Source organism: Manacus candei, unplaced genomic scaffold, assembly GCF_025592945.1.
Source record: "Manacus candei isolate 608988 ecotype Guabito, Panama unplaced genomic scaffold, ASM2559294v1 h1tg000023l, whole genome shotgun sequence".
Lineage (NCBI taxonomy): Eukaryota > Metazoa > Chordata > Aves > Passeriformes > Pipridae > Manacus > Manacus candei.
The window spans coordinates 18,136,849-18,157,320 of NW_026138071.1; the positions used below are offsets into that span (position 1 = coordinate 18,136,849).

Here is a 20,472-nt window from a genome sequence, read left to right on the forward strand (position 1 = left end):
GTCCAACATCAGACTATAGTCATCAAATCCTATGCATTTACGGATAAAGTTCCCAATAAACAACTGAGAAACACAAACAAAATTTTTCCCCATGTCCCAGTTCCAGGCTCTTCTGCCTTTTTTACAAGGCAGATGGGAAAAAGATAGAGTTGCTTAAATATTTAGCCCTTAGGGGTCAAACTCTAATTGATTACTCTCTAAAATATCTAAGGTTTCAAGGAAGGGCAGGATTTTGGTATATCCCTCCAGAAAGGCTCTACATCTGTCCTGTGTGCCTTTTCCTGTTGCCCTTTAGCAGAATGGTTCCAGTAGACCTTTCCCAAGAACTGTTGAAGATATAGTCTTAAAACAAATTGCTGTTGTGAAGGAGGCTCTCTTGAACAGTCCAGATTTGTATGAGGGAATCTGTACAGGTGCTTCCTGGATTTCTAATCCCACCACTGTTCAGTGTAGCTGCCTGTTTTGCACCCTGCCTTACACAGCTACTTGTCATTCCATTTCCCCTGAAAACCTTCCTGACTGTAGAATGCTGCTTACAGAGTCTTTAAAAAATTATGGAGACTAGCACTATAGAGCTGTTCAGTTCTGTGTGTGTGGATGAGGAGAGCAGTATTTACAGCTGTGACATTGAGAGAGTACATGAATTTTATTTTGCTCGTTTCCAAATCCTGTAGGTAAGAATTAATTCCCTTCTCTTTAAAAAGATCTGTAGGAAGGGCAACACAGGAGGTATGCTTACCTTGGTTACATTATTGTAAGCCAGATTAACTCCTCTAGTTCAGAATGGAAATGCCTGTGTGAAAATTAATACATCAGTGCTGAAATATTTTGGGCAAAAGCCTTAAATGAATAGTATGTACGTGGATTTCTGCCAGTAGGTACAGACAACATTTAGACTGCATTTTTTAATGGATTCCTCTGCAAAAAGGCAGACTATGCTTTTGTACAAGGTGGTTCAATGATCTCAAAAGATGGATTATATTTCTTATATTGTTACAGTAATTTATTGATGTTGAATCCCCTAGAAATGAATTTAGGACCCTCAACACAGACCTACTGTGATTTCTTTCTGCATGCTTATAGAGGAATTCCTTTGTGAGAAGATTTCAGAAGAATTCAGAAGTACTTTTCTCTGTTGTAAAGATCCAACATACTTAAGTAGTTTCCATTAACTTTTTTCCCCTTATTACTCCCTTTGTCATATGCCAGTTTACAAATCTGAGACAGAAACCAAAATACTAGTTTTTCCTTAGCCATAAGATTGAATTTTGTTACATTTCAGAAAGGAAACACTCATGATGTGAAAATTGAAGCTTAATAGGTTTAAGATTTTTCACACCATAAATCCAAGCATTTTTCTTTCTACAATTAGAACATGTGTAGTTAGGAAATATTGCTAATTATTTATATATTATTATGATAACTGACAATTGGCTGCTACTGCTGCTGCACTTTTCAGACTTTTCCATCATCCATCAATTGCTTTTTGGCTCCATTTTCTATTTCAGGATTAAAAAAATTAGTGGTCCTTATTATTATGTTGCTGTTAATACATGACCCTTGAATTGTTCTAAACTCAGCAACCTACTGTATCCTGTACTAGAAGATGTACACAGCATTAAGCAGTTTGGGGAAGACAAAGAGTTCTTGCTGTTAGTTTTTGGTTACTGCAGAAACTTTGAATTACTTTAGAGTACTGGCACACGAGATTCTTCCTTTACCATTTAGTTTGCAGAATTAGTCCTTTATTTGACTAGTGGAGTAGTGTTTATTTTAGTATAAAACTTATGTCTCAAGTGTGTGTGTGTGTGTTTGTGTGTGTATACTTATGAAACTTTTGGAAGAAAATTTTGGAAGAAAATTAGCCAAAGCATTTCAAAACAGACTTCATTCAGCATGAAATCTATAAAGGTTTTGTCCCTTGGAAGAGTTCCCATTGGATAGGGAATTCAGCTGCTTGCTTGTGGTCTATTGTGAGTCAATGAATCTATCAAACTTTTAATCTCTAACATAGGAAATGTACAGATGTTTTTTCTCAAACAAGTATCCTTAAAAATTAAAAATAAGGCCTTAATGTCTTAAGAGAGACTATCTGAACATATCAGAATTTCCAGAGCGTTACCCGAAGCATGTTGCTAAGGTAGGTTTTTGCTTTTTAAAAGTTGTTGTCTGTCTTTAGGTCATATAGATAAATAGCAAGTCCTATTAATAAATGCAGTAACAAAGGAAAATATTACTATCTAGTAAAGGAATGAATTTCAAAGTTGTGTTTGGGTTTTTTTCCCTGCAGTGGAACTGTTTCTGAACAGTTTTCATTTGCTTAGTTATATTGTGGATACAGTAAGTTTCTGGTGATCAAAAGGAAGTTTTCTTATTGGTAATTTATTTACATTTTGGCTGTTATAAATAAGCAGTAGTTTGAGGATGTTCCTCTTTCAAATAAATAATAGAATCACAACGGTAAAAGGAATAGTCTTTCATTTACAGGAAAACTTCTCATTGAAATATTTGCAAACATTCATAGAAAACCAAATATATGTCACTTCAGAATTTTTAAAACTGCAGTATTTGGTAAATAAAGGTTTGTGAGGAGATTTGAATTGTTTATCCGAACAGTGGATTATAGCATAAAGTCTTCCTTTGAGGAATTGTTTCATGTTTTCATTTCAGACATATATGTGATAATTTCCTTTAAAAATCTTCCCTTTTCCCTCCACACAGTGAGCATGGCTGCTAACAGGCTAATAGGTGCAGTGGCAGGGACCATTCTGGCCTTGGGGGTGATTTTTGGAGGCACAGGGTGGGGAATAGAGTAAGCATTTTTCCTAGTTTGAGTTTTATGTTTGGTGCCTAGTGTGTGAGGTAACCGTATGCACCTGAGCCCTCTGTGTATGACCCGTTAGCTTTGTCATGTGGTGACCGTATTTGTCCTGTGATTTGACTGTGTCCGTGTCATGTGGTTTGCTCATGCAGTGTTGAACCTTCTCCTGTCTGGGATAATGTGGGGCATAAAACAATAAGTTTGTGAATTTTTTACATTGTCACCATAAAACTAAGTGTCTAAATGTTTCCATTACACCAAATTACAAAAATAACGGAGAAAAAAATGGAATTTTGTGATTATTTCACAAAACAGACTGTGTAATGTGGACTGTTTCATAAAATGCAGAAATTGTTTATTACAGTCTGTGGGGCTTTCAGTCTAATGATAAGCTAGGCAGATGAAAGCTGATGATAGTCATACAGACAGCTAGTTTTACAGTAAAACTTCTGAAAGATCTGTTGCTAGGATTCTGTTACCCAAAGATAACACAGTGCTGAAGTATAATATTCACATATACAGAATATATATGAGCAATTTTTGTTGTCTTTTCATAGTTTTAGGAAACTGTAACCTCAAGTATTATCCCCCTACCTCCATTTTAACAATGGCTATGATTTATACAAATTTTGTTTATATATATATAAACACATGCATAAAAAGGTCCATGTAAGAGCTCCCTTCATTCTGCGTTCACTGTACAAACTACAGCTTAAAGTACTATTATTTTACTCCTCTGAGAATTCCAACTTCACCAGGTTTCTGGAACTATATGTTACATCTGTCATGTGGCAGTGGCACCTCTCTGAAGGGGGACTTGTGACAGGACAGTCTGTGATTTCTAATCAGGCTGTGTGAAAAGGCACCCACGTACAATTCTAGTCTGGCAAGGCAGCATTTTGTGTGTCTGAGTTCACAGCCCTAAGAACCTATCTGGTACATGAACTGATCTCAGATTCTCAGAAGAGTAGAGACCTTTGTGTTCAGAGAGGACAACTAATGGAAAACAAATAGAAGGAAGAAGGTAATAGATTATTTGCTTGAGAAAGATCAGATCTGTGTTTTACTGGTGGCTTTTACAGCTTTTTGCTAACAACTGACAACTGTTAAGGTTGTAGAGGTTTGGGACACAGATTTGGAAGGAGAAAATTTACCTACAGGTTGAGGACCACTTGCCTTTTGCTTACATTCTGCCTTGTACCCTTCTGTTTTTCTCTCCCCTTACCTGCTGTCTGAAGCCACTCAGCTCTGACCAACATCCCTGACCATTTGTTCTTGCTCCTGTATGGTTCTACACTAAGTCCAGCTTTTCTTCATCTTTCCTCTGCTCTTATCACTCACTACCTGACTCATTCTTTGTGTTTCTATCCATTCTTCTTTTCTGCATCCCATCAATCTTTCTCTAGTCTCTGGTTCCTTCAGGTACAAATGTACATTCAGGGCAAGCCACTGCTACTTTTTCTTTGGTTTACAGAAAGCACATGGGGAATCCAAATTCCCTCTCTTTTCCTAATACCCTTCAGTCTCTGGTGGCTGTTACCATCAGTGGCTGCAGGGGAGGGTGTGTTCATCAAGCACAACCTGGTGCCAGGTTCTGCCCTTCTTCCTCCTTCCTCAACACTTCACTTGCAAATCGTAAACCTTTGTTTGAAGTGCTGAAATAGCTTTAACTTCTAATACTAGCAGAGTTTCAAAGCAGTGTATATTAGTTCTTGTAGAATCTAGCTGCTGCTGCTGAAGACTTAGGGAATAGTCTGAAGTCTACCAAAATTATAGGTGTATTCTGTTTTTAACACCTTCGGTAGGATTTGTATCGGGGTCCTAAAAGATGACCTGGAATGGTACAAATAGCCATGCCAGAGCAGGTAGTGCTTTGCAGGAAAAGGTGGTGTGCCAGATGTTGTGCAGGAGTTTCCTCCTGAAAAATCTGTGTCTGTAGGTTATAGCACTAGTGTGGTGGAAAGAACAAATGTACCCAAGTATTTCATCTTGTGATAGTCTGGATGAAAAATGACCCCACAGTACGGTGGTTATTAAAACCTTCCTCATACTTCTGGTTTCCTGTCAAGCATCTGAGTTCAGTGACTAGAGAGGCTTATTGAGCAGAAACATATAGATTTATACTTTTCTTCGTAAATGTCACTTTACTGGTAGAAAAATTCTAATTTAGTAATAATACAATTTTTTGATAATGCTTAGTAAAACATAAGACATAGAACTTTAAGGTAAGGTATAACATGTAAAAGTAGTCCCATTATAAGTACTTTTATGTGCCCAGTTGTTGTGGTCTTAAAACAACTTGCCAGTGATCCTCTTAAATCTCTGTGTTTTGAAACTGGAATTCAGCAGTTGAGAGGACTCTGTTCTCAGAAACAAGTGGTTGCTGTTTTAGTCATCATACCTATTCAGCTTGGGTTTTATATTTATACTTTTCCATTAACTGAACCTAATTGGTTTGTATATTATCCTCTTCTGTTTAAATTTTGATTGAATTCTTCCATATTTATAGTAAACAAAACCAATATTGATTTTCTGTATTGAAAGAACAAACTGCCGTTTGGTCAATGGATGTGCACTATGAAATGGATACACACCCTCTCCCTCCACACCCCTTGACATTTAACAACCAGGAAACATAGTGAGGAGGTGGGATGTAAAAAGTGGTGATTTGGCACTTCTTTATCTAAGTTAAGTTATGACTGTTACTATCAGTTAATCTTTGTACCTCTTTGTGGGAAGATAGCATTCCATGGCTAGAAAGAAATCAGCTTTAGAATTTTTCAAGGCTTATAAAATCTATTACAGATAAAGTACTTGCTGTGTTTTCAGTCTTTTGTTGTGTGAAATCATTTGATAAAATCCAGAGTAAACCTTAGATCTCAGTTAGACACAGTAGCTCATTAGGCTCATTAGACTGCTGTTGCAAGCAAGCCTTAGTTGGGACTATAATGCCTGTGGAATGGCATTTACCCTCCACCATGCTCACTCCTGTTGATTTGAGTCAGGTGTGACTTTAAAGGTAAGTCCAAATAAGATACATTCTTCCAAATTGTGAAAAATTACCATTTGATTTTCTTCGTCAAATTTGTGCACTGCTCATCTGTAAAGCTCACTATATTTCATTTCAGTCCAAGTATTTTGTTCATGTTCCTGAATATTGTTTGTATAGGAACTGCAGGAAGCAATTTTTAAAACTTGGTTTCTTTTAGCTAATCAGATCTCCAGAAGCACTGATGTGGGAAACATGCAGTGGCTGCAATGAAGTTAGGTTGCTGTAGTAAATTTTAAAACTTACGACATGTGCTTATTGTAGTGTGTGGGACTGGGCAGGAGGTTTTGTGATACCGACCTAACAGCTTAAAACTTTCAGTTGTTGCAGCTGCCCTTGCTCTTTCTTTGCTGATCTCTGGCTACTCCTCTTTCTTCCTTATGTTAGCTGTCTGACAGTTTTCCAAACTCAGTTTCAGAATAATTAATTAGGAAAATTTCCATTGCTGTGTAGAAGTGTTCATTTGGGGAGACTGAGATAGGAGGTAAGAACTGTTTCTGAAGGCTGTTCCTGAAAACGTAAATGTTTAAACAAAAAGTGTACAATATGCTGCAGAAGAACTGTTGAGTTGGTTTCCTTCTGCCTTGAGTTCAGATGCAATTAGCTTTACATCAAAAACTGCGTGATAGGAGGTTTTGGTACAGAGCAATTAAAATGTTACTCAAGCTTATTATCAGTTTTCCTCTGCCCTATGTAAGTAGAGCACTTAAGGGTCAATTATTAATATCTTATTTAGGTGTTCTCTTGCCCTCTTCAGAAAATTGCACAAACATATTTTGTGCAGCTTCTTTTTGTTGCTCTTTTTTCCTGCTCCACCCTTCTCCACTTTGCTGTTTAGTACCTTCTTGAGGATGATGAAGAGATGCTTTGATGTTTGGAAAGCTTAGGAGGAATACAGCTTTTATTTAAATGTTTGTTCCCTATTATATAATCCTTTGCTTTTGTCAAACAATTGTTTGTAAATTTAGCATTGATGTAACTGTAGGGAGTCTGGATTATGATTAGCAAGTGGTGCTGAATGCTCTCAGCTCAAATTAAAAAATCTACGTCTTTCAGAAGCTCCATGAAAAAAGACAGGGCTTTTTGATTTTTTTTTTCCTTTCTAATTTGCTGCAGTCTTAAAACATACAGCATTCATACTTCTTCCTTTAAGCAAAGGGATTATTCACAAATATCTTAGTGTCCTCAGCTGGCTGTTCATTCACCAGATAACAGAGTAAGTTACAATGGAATTCACTGTCTAATACTAGATTTTTATCTTTAGTAGAAGTCAGCATAGCACAATGCAGAGACCAACAGCTTTGTTCATTCCTATTGTTAAAGAAGAGTAAGTTAAGTTGGGCTTGTTGAGATTGTCTGGAGGCATCACCTTGTGTGCTGTCTGTATTCCTTGAATTGTTTGACTACCCTTCAGATGCTTCACATGACGTGACTAAAGTCGTTGGTTCTTATGTGTGTCTTACCATAATCCTTTATCACAGGTCCTAGTGCCACCAATCTTATAATAGGCTCCATCGCTGGTGCCATCCTGGTGGCAGCAATTGTCCTTGGGGGGACAGGATGGGGCTTTAAGTAAGCAATGCCGCATGTCTTCTCTTTGGTGGCTATGGCATTTCTATTTCTGGCTTACATCACTAAATTTTGAGTTCCTGCTACAAGATTTCCAAGTTAAACCCGTCCCCCAAACTCTAACAAACTGCTTTAAACAAGAAAAAAAATTACACACACACTGAACAAGAGGAGGAAACGGATTTGAAAATGGCAGATGTAATCAGGGTGCAAAGTTGAACAACAGTAAAATAATTAATTTAATTTTCATTAACTCAGCTAAGATTTAGGAAGCAAGGTCTTTTTTTCACCTCCAGTTAGTAGTGTTGTTCTCAGAAGCTGACTGCAGTGGTTAAAAACCCCCAAAAGATACATGTCTTGAGGAGTGTTTCTTTTGAATGCAGTAGTACTTTCAAACAGCTCAACATTTTCATAATTAAAGATGTCATGTAAATGGTCAGTAGTGGCAGTAGCAGAGTAGTTTTCAGCAACAAATGTGTTGAGTCAATGTACCAGAGCTAACTTTTTAGTGGTTATTGATTATTTTTTTATTCTCAGTACACTTTAAAAAAAAAATCAAGTGTAGAGAGAACATTTGGAAATCTTGAGCTGTTTCCAGAAAGATGAAAGCATTTATCTCCCAATTCTAGCCCACTGTGTTTTATAACTATGAGGAGTAACGTACTAGTCATTCTGCTTGTGACTGTTAAAGCAAAAAGAGAGTCTTGTACAAAGGTATTTAATTCTTGCCTTTTTTGTAGGGTCCAGTCTACCTCCATGCATGGTCCATATTTGGTAAAAAGGATCTCACTTTATAACCTTACAAATCATGGAAGTATTAAGCACAAGTAATTTCTCATGGCATTTCAAGTTGCTATTTCTATTCAATAACATGAATCGAAATTAAGCCATGATCAAACAATAAACCATAAATCTTCAAGGAGGTTTTTATAATAATTAAAAAAATTTTTTCTGTGGTCTCTATTCATATTTCGTGTCTGAGCTGAGAAGAAAAAAATTACTCCCTAATTAATTAAGGCCACTATCAAAGTAGAATCTAGTGATCAGGTCATATTTATCTGGTAATTCACTTTCAAAAGTCACCTGAAAATGTTTACTTGTAATTTAAACTCTTATATTTTCAAAGGTTCAGCTGGCCTGTGGAAGCAAAATACTTCAAAATCTCATTCAGCCCTGCTGAAAACAGCAAACAGGCTTTGTCCTGTCTCCTGGACAAGGCACTTACTCCCTGTGGCACTGCCTGCCATTCTAGGTGTTCTCAGAAACACCCACCACCTGCCTCATTCATTTTTCTCCAAGTGCTTGCTCTGAGAGAAGTAACATTCCCTGTGCTTCCAGTTGACACTGGCAAGAGCTGCAGCACTGCACGCGGCAGCCCTGGGATTCACTGCTTCTCTTTTGTTTTAGTAAGAAAAGAGTAAATACAAAATGCACCAAAACATCCATCTGTAAGCATGAGTGTATGATCTTCAAAAGCTTTTTTAGTTCCTGACTACAGACCTACCTTCAGCTGCTGGGTTTGTTGTTGTGGTTGAGGTTTCGTTTTGTTTTCTCGTACGTCTTAGTTAAATAAATCCAATCCACTTATTTGTACAATAAATACCACTGGGTCAGCCTCCAGTATTTAGAAGTTACTACAGGGCAGCTCTAAACAAGGTAGTCCTATATCTTTTGCACTGTATCTCATATGGCTGCGATTTTCCATATTTATAAACAGTAAGATAATTTAGTTGTCTTTTAATGTAAATAGAGCATATAAACAATACATAAAAATTTCAGTAAGTTGCAGAACAGAGGGTTTTTTCCCCTGCACTTCACTGCAATTAGATTTTTTAATAAATACGGCCACATTTTCTGCAAGGCTTGCATTAACATTGCTATTAAAATTTTTGGTATATTGAGAACAACAATGCGTGCACATTTAAAGCAGTAATATTAGAAACACGGATATTGCGAGTTCCTGTGGGAATTAACCGAGCTAAATTTTGTTGGAAAAAATAAATGTCAGCTTATATTTTTGGATGAGTTTTCTGCTGTAAGAGACGTATGTCTATTACTCAGCAACTCATAGACTTGCAGAAACAGAGTGCTCATCCCTAAATAATACATTTGTATTGCACAAGGTAGTTTGTTGAAAACATAATACATTAAAATAGAAATGTATTCAGTTTTTTCCTCTGAATCTTTCCAAGCCATCTTGTGTCCTGACCACCTTTGCTCTCATGCATCAGAGCTGCAGCCCCTGCCCACAGCTGCAAGCAGGCTGGCTGCGGACACAGCTCCAACTTGGAAGAACACAGATCAGCCAAAGAATCCCTCTATGTTTGAAACAATACAGTATGTCATCGATTATTTCTTCTTTGTGTCCCACACCTCTCAATCTGCTCTCACAAGTGTTCAGCTTTGCATCCTGGTGTCATTCATTTGCCCAAATGAAGAAGCTTGCTGTCCCTATAGATGATCTGTATTGGAAATGTGTCCTGAAGCTCTTACTCTCACAAGAGCAAGATACGACTGTTCATTCTGTAGCAGAACCTCAAATACACTGGCCTGGCCTAGCTCACAGCTTGAAGTGCATGTTTCTTCTGGGGGTCAGAGGGGAATTGGAAAGGCTTTTTGGTTTATACACAAAAGAGGGCTAGCATATGTAGACCCCCTGATACTTGGCTTCAGATAGATCTGGAGGGACAGATGAGGGTAATAAAGAGGGAATTTAACTTTTCCTTTTTAAGCAAGTGATATGTTTAGTCTCTGCAAATATGAGAGAAGGTAGCTAATGCTTTACAAACTGGGAGATGTGATTTCTGTTTCACAGGTTATCAGATGTTCATATGAACATACGGTACTGTGGTGTCAAGTCCATATCAAACGTAAGCTGCAACTAAGCAAAACTTTGTTCATGAACTGAGAGGGGGTGGGGGTTGGAGGGGAAGTGTAAAAGAAGGCTTGATGCAAGTTTGCAGAAACAAAGTAAAAAAAAAAAATCAACAAAGTAAAAACAAATCCAGTTTCAAGAGTGAATCTGAGGTTAGTTTTTGTCATCAAGTTAATGTGTGGACAGAATAGGAAAGAAAAAAGTTGATGACATTTCTAAGGAGGCATAGAGCCTCATTACACATTTCAGGTGGCTTAGTTAACAGCTGTGTGTGGAAACCTTGTTAAGTAGATTTTACTTCAGATGAGCCTTGCATAGTACTTTTAAAACTGTTGGTGCTTAGACAGCAGTAAGGGAGTCTTACCTGTTGCTACCTGAACTCTGCCAGGTAATGTACAGAAGTACAGCATTCATGAAATGTGAAGTTAATTTTGGTGTAGCAAGTCTGTGCAAGGTTTCAGTATACAGTGTTTAATATAGGAAGGACACTCTTACCATTAGAGTCGCTCAGGGGCCTACACTTTTTATTTCTAGCATATATTTGCTGACTTCTGCTGAGCTACTGCAATAATATAAGCTAATTAATGCTTTTGTTACTGACATTAACAGTATTAAAGCAATTCTGGTAACAAAACAATACCACCACCAACAGGCAATGCTAGTAAAAGCAACATGGCAGTGCACATGAAAAGCTGCCTCTTGTTATAGCAGAATACAAAAGCAACAGATAGAGAATTGATTGAAGGCACAATTCTATTTTCAGCAATTGTTCTTAGCTGAAGAGCCAAAGGGTTTTCTGCTCCTTTAATGGAAGAATCAAAGACTTATCCAAATATAACAGATGCCAAGGTTTAACTGGTCTGTGCAGTTGCATTTAAACCCTAAAGGTTTCCACAAGATAAGGCAGTGAAATGCTGGTGGGAACATTGTGAGGAAAGAGGTTTTGGTCCCTTACCAGCATTACCATCAATATGAATCATAGGCCATAGTCATCACTACACAGATGTCAGCATTAGAATCAAATGTGAGGTATTTTCTCACTTTTTTTTCCAGTCTACTAGAATAAATGGAAGGTCAATGTCTTATTTTAAGTTGCTAATTTTAGTCCCTCATTCTGTTAATTTGAATCAATTTTGTAGCATAAGTTCATTTATTTAAGCTCTTCAACATTTGAACAATGATTTAGGAATGCCTATGAAAACATTACCTAGTTAACATGGTTAAAATACTGGGTTTGGATAAATCTTTAAATACTTAAATAAAGCTTTGTATTTATGTGATCACAAAGGCATACATTTGTAAGTAATGTACTTTGTGACCACATTCCCAGTTAGCTGCACAAAAAACCCACATCAGATTGCAGCAAGGTATTTCTTAGATATATTCAGCCTTTTTTGAAACCAGGTTTTTTTTCTGAAATATTTTTTGTTTGTAAAGACAACCATGTTAGAAAGGCAGTGATGTGCTGTACCATGGTGTACTTTTGATTCAGAATCACCTATAATTTTCTTTGTGTTAGAGACTCTTTTCCTGGTTGGATTACAGACTGAAAGGCTGACCCTCATTATTTAAAGAGGCATTAAAACTTTAATGCAAAAAATAAGTTATATTCTAAGATCTTCCACAAAAACCATCAAAGAACTAGGAAGCAGCATCATTCTCCTATGTGTCCTCCTACAGAGGACTCTTCTGCCCCACCATATCTTTTAACTGAAGCGTACTGGAAGGAACATTGCAGTACTATAACATGTAGCTATAAAGAGGTGCAAATATCCAGGACCTGGTACTTACCAAGTTTCCTTTTATTGTAATTTTCTTGAGAAAGAGAGAAACTGGCAATTTAAGTAAATAAGACTACTGTCTTCCTTTTAGTATTATAATGGTCGATAATTCGGGATAAAGTTGTTAAAGCAGGTCAGGGAATCAGAATAGAATTTGGATTCCTGCAGGGTAACACCTGACTGCCTACCCCTGAAGTGCTACAATTGCAGTACAGAGATGTGGCAGGGTCTTGTTAAAGCTTTGTACTATGTTCCCTTATTGACACTGTATCTCATGTTCCATATTTCAGGCTCTTATTCTAGTTCTTCACATGTTTCTTTCTCATATAACATTGTTAGCAGAATAACCTAAGTGAAGAAAGGCAGTGGTTTTGGTCGATATCTTATTCCTCAGACTCTGTATTTCTGCACAATAAAACTAGGAATGGAGTAAATATATGGTTTGGACACAGAATGCATGGAGAGGTTTGTGCTGGAATACTGCACTTGTGGAGATGTGAGATTAGAAAAGAATTGATAGGATAAAAGACAAAGAGTTTTGTTACAGAGTTGTACTGGGAAACTACCATAGCATCTGTCCTCTGCACCTTGTTCTAAGACTTATAAAGTCCATTTCTTCAACTAAAATAAGCTCAGGTAACAGAGCATAATTCAGCATCTATTCTAATGACATCCTCTTCAAGCGAACTGGAATATGATACTTTCTGTAGAGTAGGAGGACAAGTTACATCATCTGGATTTTTTCACATATGTTGTTGATTTAAAAGGACTGACTAGTTAGTTGTTGATGGGTAGTGCTTGAATTCAAGTATGCTAGACAGTTTTTAAAAAGAGGGGAGGGGGAAGAGAAGCAGACACACTTTTTTCCCATTGAAACTGGCAGGATGAGCAGACACACAGCAGTCTTTAACTCACATTCAACCAAGTTCTATTATATTCATACTTCCTATCATGCAGTTCTGCAAGTTGGGCTGAAAAAAAAAAATTGGTCATCTCAAATTTACCTGTAGTACACAGGGGGAGGGATTGAGATATTGAAGTAACATCAGCCTCATTAAAAAAGAGCATTAGTACAGTACTCCTGGAGGGGAAATGACTGCAAGATGAATACAATGATCTTCTTTCAGAAACCCCCAGTTATTTAAACAAGCATCTTACAAAAATCTAGGCACAGTTGTCCAAAGAATAAAAAACAAAACAAAGGATTGCCAAGAACCACTAGCCTCTGGAAGACTATTCAAAAATAAGTTGTCTTTGCATACATCCATTAGTCTCTAAAACCACCAGACAAACCTTGTGTATAGAATATTTATAAATACTGTAGCAGTGGTAGTGGTTAGCAGGGCTGCAGAAAATAGAAAATCCAGGGGTTGGTCTGTATCTTCAGGGAATTTATGAATTCCTGTTCTGTATCTTTTGCATGTTGGGTTGGTGGCGGTAGTGGTGTGTATGCCCAATGTTAAAACTAAATGCATGAGCCCCTTGCTTGATGCCCCACATAAAGCCAGATACTGGGGAGGTTGCACCCAACTTTTGTTGTTGCTTCCTTATGTCTTGCTGTTTGACATAGGACATCAACATCGCAGGAGATTGGATATCAGCAGCTTGCTGTTTGCTGTTAACATTCAATTCTAATAACACAATTAACAAAACTGTCCAGTCTCCTTCGAATGCAATGTCTCTGCTATATTTTGCACCTTACTAAGATTCACTTTTGGTCAATAGTGTGGTAAGAGCTCACAGAGGCACTCACTTCTTTGTCACACTGGATTACATAAACTAAATTCTGGTGTAGCCAGAGATGGGCACTGAGAACTCAAGTCTCCATGGGCTGACGTATTTCCAGTCCTGGCACTTATGACTCATTCTTTTCAGTTGTACAAATGCATTCCTGGCTTGGGGAAACATGTGCTACTGGGAGCTGAAAGTTTCTACAAATTTAGAGCACCACTTGAAGTACTACGGAAATAACTGTATTCTGTATGCCAGTATGATCTTTAAACTGCAGAAGGAAACCAGTACTTGATATTATGCTACAGAAAGCATGCAACTAAATTCCTTAAATAGTTAGCCCTTGGAAAAGTTACTGGTTAAACTGTCTCAGTGTGAGCCTTTTACTTTACTATGACCTTAGCAATGACTTTGTTCTTGTTATATCTAACTAATGTCTTGCATTTTTCTGTTCTCATCTCCTTTTGATGCAATCTGGAAGAAATGTCAAAAAACGAAGGTTCGATCCAAGTCAACAAGGCCCTATCTGAAGAGATGCCATTCAAAAAGCTGTTTCTTGCACTACTGGATTTTGGGTATGATGTCTACACTGTAGCTGCACAGGAACTAAATCTGTAAGGAAGAACTTGAGAAACAGTAACTAAACACAATATTGGGATGTTGGAATTTGAGTTGGTAGAACACTGTCCTTTTTGGAGATAAGTTGGAAATACTTCCTCTATTCACCTTTCTCTTGTTAACATTAACTGACAAGTGTTACAAGCAAACTGTTTCAAAATCAGGTGTTTTTTTTTCCTCAAACAAAGGAGACACACAGACCAAGTGCAATAAGAGAACTGCTCCAAAATAATGGAATAGCAGAAGATTCTTTTCCCAGCCTGCTGGCACTCTTAACTTCACTTGAGTTCGCATGACTTCCTTTTTCTTATCAAACTCCAGTGGCATGAGGAGCTAATTTTGAAAGGGTAACCTGCATGGCTCACATACAAACAACCAAGTTAGCAAGCTGACCCCAAGCAAAATCTGCAGCCCAATAAATATAAATCACTGGGAAGCCAGTGCCAGGCTTCGATAGCTTTTCCAGCCACGCAGTGCATTCTGCTGCTGGACTTGAGGGTTCCCTGCTCCGTGAGCTCGCTGTCCACCTTGTTTTGGTCTCCTAGGTCAGGAGTCTGTTAGTTATGGAAGCTAGTGAATGATGGATGGAATTTTTCCAAGAAAGAAAAAGTGTAAATATGGAAATAAGATTTTGATGTATCATTTTCACAGATTATATATAAATATATATATATAAAAAAGAGAAAAGAATTTCCATATAAAAAGGTTCTATTCTTTATGTAAATCTATTTTTGATGTTGGGTTTGGTTTTGGGTTTTTTTTCCTCCCCTTTTTTTCTGTAGCATGTTGTACAGCAGATGTTCTGGGCTTGCTCAAAAAAAGGCAGTAATAGCATGCAGATGCAGGGAGTTCTGACACCAAACAGATGTGATCTAAAGTTTGTATGCTTGAAACCAAAAACAATTAAAATGTATAAATGCATATCTATGTATTGACTATAAGTCTGGATTACTTTTTTTGGCTCTTATGCAGACTTTTCCATAATATAGGATAAGTAACACCCTCTCAAGATAATCACAGAAGTGCCAAGCTCTTTTTTTTTTTTAAGTGTAGCTAGTTTTTTTCCTGTAAAATAAAAACTTAAATAAGCCTTAAAATACTCACAAAATGTTAAAAGCTTGGAATGAGTTATTCTTCTCTTGCCTTCTGCCCATCCACTCAAAGCAACTTGCAAAGGTGACTGACATTTCTAACTCGCTCCCTGTATCTCTTTGATGCATCTCACTTTTCAAAGTTTAATGCAAGATTAATACTTTGACCCTTGGCTACTGATAGCCAGTTTCCATCACAACGTGTACAGACTGCCATGTAATTTCAGGGGGTTGTGTGCTGTTATTACTTTCAGATACACCTTGCATACGAGCAGATTTTTGCAGAGAAGTCCTGGGCAGCAGTACCATGCCCCAGGAACCAGGCTAGCCTGGCTGCATCTGCCTTGAGAAAGATATGGGCAGATGTCTAGGCCTCCCTAAAAGTATAGAGCTGTCCAGTCTGGCTCATCCTTTGCATCTTGGCTTAAAACAGGTAATTTAGTTCGTGTAAGTGAAGTGACCTGAAAATTTAATTGCTGCGTCTGATAATCAGAATTAAAATCTTCTGTAATTTTGGTTTTAATTTAAAGGTTGAATATTAGTAACAACAGAAGCCCAGTTACATTACATACTCCATCTTTGTTCAGTGAAATCCAATACCCAAGTTAGCTTTAAGAGCCAAAACATTAAGAAAATGCTGCAGATTTCCTGTGACTTAGAAAACGTAATTTCAGTTATTTTTCTTATTATGATAATGTTCAATTCAACAGTCTCACAAAAGAGCTACAATATATTGTTTTGCTTGACAGTTATTATTAAATATTTTTAATCAGCTTTAACATAATCACATTAACACAACTACATTATGAGTTAAAGGTGCTGCACACAGGTAGTTGACATTTCTATGAATTATAAATCTTATTCTGAAAAATTCCTGCCTGGTTTCAAGCAAAATTACATTAGTGACAATCCTTTGATGGCAAACCAAAAATACTTGCAACTATATTATGGTTATCTAAAAATGCTTTGCTTCAAAACATCCAACTTTGTTAGGGTTCTGCTTCCAAAGCAAGCATAACCCACAACAGAAACACTAGTGGTTACCAAAAATAAAAATAAGTAAAATCAACTGGACATACATAAACTACCTGTGTAATAAACCTTGAAGAAGCATTTCACAAACAACATTGTTAGTGTGTGATGTGATGTTTTAAATCAGACCACAGTGGTCCCCAACTACTATGAACATATGTTCAGTGCTGGAGTAACTTTTTTATTTACACCAGCCCTTTCATAGGACTTACAATTTCTTGACTGAATTTATGCTTCACTCATCAGCCATTGTGTGTACGTGGAAGAACACATTTGCTTTTTGCCCTGTGTGTGCACAACACAAGTGACAACACAGCTCAGAGTAGGTACTGGATGAAGTGCTTCCCATGGCACTAGATAAAAAAAATTGGGTTTGGTAGGTGTTGATTTTCTACATCCCACCTTTGCTGTGCTTTGGGAAGTGCATATCCATTTAGTGTTACTTTGTTCATTGCAAAGTGTCATCAAAAGAAGACTGGGTTGACTCCGCCTCCATTTCATCCACTCTACATTTGCTCCATTATTTACCTACTCAGCTGGACAAGAAACTGTGGTAACTGTATAGCTCATTCCAGTTTGCTGCATGATCTTATGATTTGATCTTATGATTCTCCTAAAAGAGAAGTCTGCTAGGCAAATTAACAGCTGTATAGGTGCATGTTCAAAGAAAAAGATTACTTAAGGCTGGAGTTTAACGAATTTTTCTTTACTATGCAAAGATGGGTATTGCACAAATAGATGAGACAAATGTCTGAGGAAATGCCATAGAATACTTGAAGCTATGTTTTAAGCCTAATCAGTCATGTTTTATATTCATTACTGCTTCCACTGTTACTCTTCCTTTTTAAAATGATTTGTAATTATTTTTTTAAGTGCACAACTTGATGTTGTTATAAATCAAGTTTCTGTTTGAAGTTAATACTCATTCATATCTTGTTGGCTGCTAATGAATGGAAATTCAATAGTCCTTGTTCTGCATATTAGCAAGATGAGTATTAAAAATGTCATGAACATGGAACGGAGTAGTTTTTAATTTTCAATTTTTTTTTCTGTATTTATTCTCTCAGTTTTATTTAATTTCTGTGTTCAAGGAATCATCACCTGGTAGTGGAAATTGACTGGAGTTTTCCTTTATCAAAGATCTCTAACACTGTGTTGGATCTCCCAGCGAGGGTCTGTCTCTGAGAGGACATTGCACGCAGGCTTTCCAACGTGCATGGAGCCAGAGCATCGGCACCCAGGGCTTGCCAGGCCTGCTTCAGTCCCAGCTGCTGGCGTCACTGAGTTGAATGAGACCTGGGTGCATTTGTAAGTCAAGGGGAGCCTTTTGCAGCTCAAAAATCTGAACTACATAATGACAAGAGTCTAAAATGAGGCCTTCAAAGTATTTTTAAAATAATTATATTATAATAACCAGATAATATGGTCATTATTTCAATGGATTACTGAATGAAACTCGGCTTCCCTTTTTGGATTTTTTCCAGACTAACTCTAGTGATGCCAGCCTGGGAAAACTAAAGGCATGCATGTCACAGTTACCAGATAACTATTGATATTGTTTTGCTTTCTCTAGCTCCAGACAGGGAAACAAAATGTACTTTTGTCTTAATATTTCCCAAGGTTATGTATGAAAGCATGTTTCTCATTTAGAACTATAGAGCGAGGGAACACTCTCATTAATGGATCCACTATCATCCACTTTTATTTCCTGTCATTTGAATCTAGGACTTTTCTATGAACTCAACACAAACATGCAACGTTTTGGCTATAATTAGAATAGTCATTCCTTAAAATAAGAGTTAAGTCTTTTGTAGCATAGAAAAGCAATATAGAGACAGATGAATATCGACGTTTGATTTTACCACAAAAAAATTCTTAGAATTGTTTTTGAAAACTTTCACAATTACAGCACAAAACACTGAAGAGGGATCATGCTGGGGCATTTAAGTCTCATCAAGAACAAAACCAATACAACAACAAGCCATCTTTTACAAACCCAAAAAATCCTTTTTTTTTTTTTCTAAATCCACATAAAATAGATTCCTACCCGTGAGAGCTGAAAAGTTAATGTAACATGAATCATCCATCAGTAGCATCACAGAGATTGTTTAAGTACCCTTGGAAAGCTTAAAGAAAAAAATAAGTAAATAGGAATTTTAGCGGCAGTGATGCTCAAAATGGTACTATTGAAAGCAAAAGGTCACAAAAACATTATCTTGAAGCTGCATATACTATAATTCAGTGCAGTGATTTACTGCTCAGAACTCAGCAAGCATGGCCTGTTGACTAAGTTATTTTGTGGCAGCATGTAACCCAAGAGGGCACATGGTCCCTAGGTCAGTACAAGGACTCCACATCAGACCAGCAATGACATCCACTTAAATGTGTTATTACTGAAAAAACTCAAACTGATAAGAGTAGCATAATTCTGAATGCTCTTATTTGTAGAAAACCTGTAATTTGTTCTTGTTAAAATTTTCTTTTAAAAGATCTTGTTTTTTTCATAAGTCACAAGACACCCCTCATCTTTACCACTAATATTATAACAGACCATGCTTTAGTGTGGCACTTTCTGAGCCACTATAAGAATTTCCCCATCAAAGCTGGTAACTCAAGGCATGAAGGAACTAAATCCTTTTAACCTGCTCTTGCAAGCAAGATGCAGCTTCCGTCATACAACCCCAGGGGAAACAGGTCAGTTCTCTCAGCACTGACCTAACCAGTGCCTAAGTCTCCCAGTAGCATCCCCCACAAAGGACTGGGTTTAGTCTGTAGCACTGGCCCAGGATTTGGTCCTCTTCAGGATACACACTGTTACGTGACACTGAACTGTGGAGAGGCAGAAGACAGAGCAAATTTTCTGATCCAAGTCCAGTTCTCAGAAAGTTTGTATGTATATATCTCACACATTCACAGATTTCCTCAGCCATCAGACCAACTATTAAAGGCTTTGAATTTATTTTAGACTGTGAAGCAATATGTTTGCATCTGCACTACATCAAGAAGTTGAGAGTTCATTAAAACTATATTTTAATTGGTGACCAAGGCATGAGCATGACACACTCCTTACATTACACACTGATAATATGCTGTGGTTTTTAACATCTGTTTTGCCTCTTCTGCAGAAGGGAAGTGTCCCCACACACAAACACATCCCGCTTCTCTGCAATGTAACCTGGGCAGTGTCCAGCTGAATAATGACACAAACAAACAGTACTTTTGACAGCTTTCCTATCTCCAGCTGAGACGGCAACCAGTTTATTCTCAAGAATGAAATGTGTCTAAATAACTCAAACCTAGTGCTATTTGCACAAGCTTTAAGATAAATTTTAAAATGGTAAGTTCAAGACAGCTGTGCTAAACTTGGTTCCATATAAATTGCAGGAATCACTGGGCTAACAACTGACAGCTCCCAGCTTCCCCATTTGATTCCTTTGAAAGTATTTTGTACATATTGGAAACAAGAATCAGTATCCTTATTCATGCTGCCCTCACATGTTAGATCCAAGATATAAATTTAACAATTTGCCTTGAAATAGAAGCACTGATCTTATTAATTCAGGATAGTTTTCCTTAGATTGGGTCTTTGGGTTGCTGAGGTTCTAAACATCTACTGTGTATCTGCTCTTTAGAGGGGATTCTTTAACACACATATTACTTGGGACGCTATGGATTCACAGCACAGTGAAACACTCCTAATCAGAACATAAAAGGTTTACTGTTACAAGAAAGGAGTATTTAGTGTTGCAGAAACCTGAACAGATCTACATCTACTGTCTAATCCAGGTGATGGGTATGTGGATGCCTCGTGGAGCTACAGCACAACCAAATATTCACAGTACTTGCAACAGCAGAGGTATTTCTTACAGAGAAATGCCTCTTCCCCTCCCAGCAGCACCTGCTGA

The 20,472-nt window shown here is 37.3% G+C and overlaps 1 protein-coding gene across 5 annotated transcripts in view; it reads left to right on the plus strand.

The window, feature by feature from the left end:
• Window positions 1-17,585, plus strand: part of ADAM23 (ADAM metallopeptidase domain 23) — a 71,361-nt gene extending 53,776 nt beyond the window's left edge. Inside the window, exons 25-27 of one of the 5 annotated variants that reach the window (XM_051786848.1) lie at window positions 7,352-7,442; window positions 10,255-10,309; window positions 14,308-14,421. In XM_051786848.1, coding sequence (XP_051642808.1) covers window positions 7,352-7,442; window positions 10,255-10,309; window positions 14,308-14,421 — 260 coding nt within the window. Of the gene's footprint in view, window positions 1-2,721; window positions 2,813-7,351; window positions 7,443-10,254; window positions 10,310-14,307 lie in introns of all 5 variants that reach the window. The other 4 variants (XM_051786845.1, XM_051786844.1, XM_051786847.1 and 1 more) reach the window with 4 other exon arrangements.
• The last annotated feature ends 2,887 nt before the right edge of the window (window positions 17,586-20,472 follow it).